Source organism: Arachis ipaensis, chromosome B04, assembly GCF_000816755.2.
Source record: "Arachis ipaensis cultivar K30076 chromosome B04, Araip1.1, whole genome shotgun sequence".
NCBI lineage: Eukaryota > Viridiplantae > Streptophyta > Magnoliopsida > Fabales > Fabaceae > Arachis > Arachis ipaensis.
In genome coordinates, this window is record NC_029788.2 from 19,431,046 (window position 1) to 19,435,965 (window position 4,920).

Below are 4,920 nucleotides of genomic sequence, written 5' to 3' on the forward strand. Positions count from 1 at the left end.
ATGGTTAGTGAGGAGAGTTTTTCAGTGTTGGTGCACTATAGAGGGTCGATTAAGAAAAAAATACATTCTGCCATTAAGTTTACTAATAAGGATCCCCTCAGTATTTTTCTAAAACCTACAACAAGCTTCGCTAAGTTTCTGAATTCTATAATACAGAAATTGGGGTTGCAAGGCGTGAAACGGATTGAGAAGTTATTCTATCACATTCCGATTTCAGTTTTGAGAGATGATGTGAAATACGATTCGTTTGTCATAGGGAGTGATGAGGATTTGGAGGTTCTGTTCCATTGTCGTCGGCAGCTCCCCGAGGTCAGGACACTTGAACTATTGGCAAAGCTTGTAGATGTGGTCTCTAGCTCAGGTGGTTCGAACCGGAATACCCAAACTTCAGCAACGGCAGCCTGCTCTAGTTTGAGACCTGTTGGTGCATCTTCATCCATACCTGTGATTGCACCTCAGGAAATGGTGGTTGCCTCCCCGTCCTTTGCAGTTGATCTCAATCACATTGGTGAAGGAGAAGTTGGTATTATTGATAGGACGCCAGTTTCATTACAGCATGGGGCACCGGATGGTATAGACGATGCATTGCCGGATGATGATGACGCTGATGATGTGGAGTCGGACATCATTGCCGATGATAGCGGTGATGACATAGTAATCCAGGTGGGACGGGCGGAGCGTCCACCTCAGGAACTCAGCAGTAGCCCCCGCACTTTTCATCTTTAGACTTGGATGCCATGAGACAGGAGGGGGTTCCTAGAGAACCTATTGGATTTGGTGCCAGAGATACTCAGGGTACCGGAGGTTTATTAGAGTTTTAGGTTAATCAGCAGTTTTAGGATAAAGTAGAGGCCGTGTTAAGCGTGAAGTCATATAGCATCCGGCGTGGGATAAAGTACAAAGTGGTGGAGTCCGATTATTGCAAGTACCTTGGGAAGTGTACCGAATTTGGCAACGCATGCACATGGTTGATTAGGATCAGTCTCTGCCAGCGTAGAGGTATTTGGGAGGTAAAAAGGTACAATGAACATCGTAATTGTCTGGCACGTCGATCTCAAGCGATCACAGGAATCTTGATTATCATATGATCTCGGCCTTTATACTGCTAATGGTTAGAGTTGGTGCAGCCATCTGTATCAAGGTACTGCTGAATGCGACAGAGGCACATTTCGGGTTTAGGCCGACTTATAGGAAGGTTTGGTTGGCTAAACAGAAGGCCGTGACACAGATTTACGGAGATTAGGATGAGTCATACAATGAGTTGTCGCGATGGGCCTTAGGTGTGCATATGATGATGCCTGGTAGTGTTGCAGTATTGAGGACAAGTCATGTGCGAGTGGGTAGGCATGTGGATGACTCGCAAGCCTATTTTCACCGGCTTTTTTGGACATTCCCACCGTGTATTGAGGTATTTCGGTATTGCAAGCCGTTGGCCAGTATCGACGGGACCTACCTGTACGGAGAATACGGGGTACGTTGCTAGTTGCGATTGCACGAGACAGGAACTCCAACATCCTGACTATTGCATTTGCACTCGTGGAGGGTGAGAATGCTGAGTCCTGGTTGTTTTTCTTATCCCACCTCTGCCAGTATGTGACTCCGCAGCAGGGTATTCTGGTGATATCAAATCGGCACAACAGTATCAAGGCGGCACTTGAGGCTCCCGATGGAAGTTGGCTACCACCTACTGCATACTGTGCATATGTATTCAACATGTGGCTGCAAATTTTGCCCTGACTTTTAAGGGCAAGGATGCACAGAAGCTTCTGGTAAATGCGGCGTACGCCAAGACTGAGATTGAATTTGATTACTGGTTTGATATTCTACGAACCGAAGACCCTGCCATGTGTGACTGGGATAACAAGATTGAGTATGCGATGTGGAGTCAGCATCAGAATGAGGGTAGGAGATTCAGACATATGACGATGAATATCTCTGAGTGTGTGAATTCCATACTGAAAGGAGTCAGGAACCTTCCGGTTTGTTGACTGGTGAAGTTCACGTATGGAAGGTTGGCCGAGCTATTAGTCATTATAATGTGAATCTTATTTGATATAATAATATGTTTTTCTTTTTTATTTACCAAAGACAATTATTTTATTCCAACAATGAGAAGAATACAAACTGTCCAAAATTCAGGACGAAAATAACAAAGAAAGTGGGTGTATCCCAATAAAATCAACTAAGTGATGAATAATTAGACATAAACTTGCTTAAGGAAAAGGAAAGTGCTGAGAAGTTAGGATTGTGAGGTTATGCTATTTTATCTAGAAGAGTAGAATATATTCGGAGATGCCTTCAAGCTTTCCTTTGTTGTCACCTTCTTTCTCTCAAACACCTAAAGATTTCTAGCAATTCAATTCTACCAGCAGATAATAGCCGTGAAGCTGAGCTTGTCCTCTTTGTCGCTCTGTTTCCCAATGTTTACCATTAATCTCGGCCACCGTTGATGGAAGTGACTGTATGGTTGAGAAGGGAGGAATCTGGGCAAAAAGCTTTCTCCCAAACGCTTCTCGTCTCCGCGCAAGTAAAAAGACAATGATTAATTGATTCATGGTCATTGTAGCAACAAGTACATTCTGGGCTTGAAAAAGCAAACCTGGCATTGAGGTTCAGCATCACTGGGAGAGCTTAATGGCATGCCTTCTAAAGGAACAACTGGATTTTTAGAGGGATTGCAAGTTTCCAGAGTTGAGTCCAGAGATGGGGGTTCTGCATTATGTTTGGGCAATGGTCAATTGCAAACATGGTAGAATTGGTAAGCAAAGTTACAGCCTGATGCGACATCATAGTTGTTTGTCTTGTTGAGACACCATTGCAATTTATCTTCTTCACTTAAAGGTTTAATTGCAAGGATTCTACTTGCTATTTCTAGGGAAAAACACTCTGAATCAGGGTCTAGTTCCATGACCCTGGGTTGAGCATGAAGTCCTTCACCAAGAAAATTGAGTTACATTGCGGTTGGGTAGCTTGATTCCAATTATTGCAAAAAGGAAAAGGAGGTGGTAGCCAGTGATCCCCAAAAATTTTAATGCCGCTACCAGATCCTACTTTCTAATTCAAGCCTTTCTCTACAACTCTGTGTCCTTTTAGGATACTGCGCCAGTCTTATAAAGGTAAGCTTCCAACCTTTGCAGTTAATGCATTTCTATATCTGAAATATTTACCTTTTAACATTCTACTTAGTAGAGAATTAGGTTACGTAACTAATCTCTAAAATTATTTTTGTAATAGAGTTAGGTTCTGAGCACACGTAAATCTTTTACCTCAAGACCACCTTCTTTTTAACTCCGTATCATCTTATTCCAGCTCACCCAAACTATGTCTCTCTGTTCTCTTTCGTCCCTACTAAAATTAGAAGAATATACTATAAATTTCTGATAATAGAGTGTCCAAAAATCGAAAACAAAAAAGTGTATAAATTATCCCTTTCTAACTCACTTAAATTATTCTCCTTTATAATCAAACCAAATCCTAATTACAATCAAACGCACGTTTACACTAACCACCTGATGATAGTTGATTATGTGATATACAGGCAGCTCTTATTCATAATAATTAAACATATCACATTTCATGAAATTCGTATATCAATAATTAAACAACTTAATAGGTAGTTAGTATCTACTTGTATATTTTTATTAAAAATTACTGTGTTATACCAAAATAAAATATTATGATGAAACAAAAAATGGCTTTTAAGTTTTTTAAAAATTCTAAACAATTTATTTATGCGGCGAAATATCTCAATTCGATCAATGGTGTTATTATGAGATATTTAAATTTAATATTTTTTAGGTTTAATTAGTTTGTTGGTTTTTATAATTTCACTGAATTTTTAATTAGGTTCCTATATTTTTTTTGGATTGAGTCTTTATATCATATCAGATTTTGTAATTAAGTTCTTACTGTGACAAAAATATTAAAATTAAAAAAATATTTCGTTAAACAAAATGAATATACCTAATACTTGACTGAATATTCGTATAGTTTAACTGAATATTTATTAATTTTAACATTTTTATCATGGTAGAAATTTAATTATAAAATTTGATATAGTGTAGAAACTCAATTAAAAAAAAATAATTAAAAACTTAATTGAAAATTCGATAAAACTATAAGAACTGACAGAATAATTAAACCTCTTAATTATTAAAAACAAATTGAAAAGATCCATTTCATCCAACAACATAATAAACTTGGTTCAGATTTCTAATAATGATAAGTGATAGGGATTTAACCATTTAGGTATGAGATACTAATTAAGAGATACACAAGATATCTGTAGTAGAATTTTTTTTGAAAAAAATCAATAAATATATGAGAAACAACACTGTTTATAGAAAAGTGTAACATACAATGCTTGGTGAATTCATTACTTATTATGAATATGAACAGGTAAATTCAGTGGCCATATATTACATTGGACCACATCTACAAATGTCAACACTGATTGTATCGAAAATACTATTGAGATGAACATGAACTAGTTAGCTAGTGCGACAGATTTTTTTTAAAATAAAATTATTATTTTTTTAAATTTTATTTTTTAATTTTAATTTTTTAAATACGATTTTTTTGCTTAAGACAAATTTGTCGCACCTTGACAAACTCTATAATTTATATAGAGTTCTCCTAACTCTTCCTAAACTCCACCCAAATTTTCGGATATCCAAATTTTTAATCTATTATCATAGTCTCCAAACAGTTTATAAGTCTCCAAACAGTATATAAGAGTACATTACTTTTTCGCCTTCTTTAATATCGCCGGCATCAATGACAACTATTATCATCGTCTCCAAAAACACAGATATACAGGAATAAGCCATATTTAACAAAAAATTTTTTTAATTATAAATTAAAAAAATAAGCCATATTTAACAATAGCAACTATTATCATCGTCTCCAGAAATACACATG

The 4,920-nt window shown here is 36.9% G+C and overlaps 1 protein-coding gene across 1 annotated transcript; it reads left to right on the forward strand.

The window, feature by feature from the left end:
• LOC110271452 lies at positions 1–726 on the forward strand. Its single transcript, XM_021122376.1, has one exon. It carries the CDS (start codon positions 1–3, stop codon positions 724–726), a length of 726 nt encoding a protein of 241 aa, XP_020978035.1.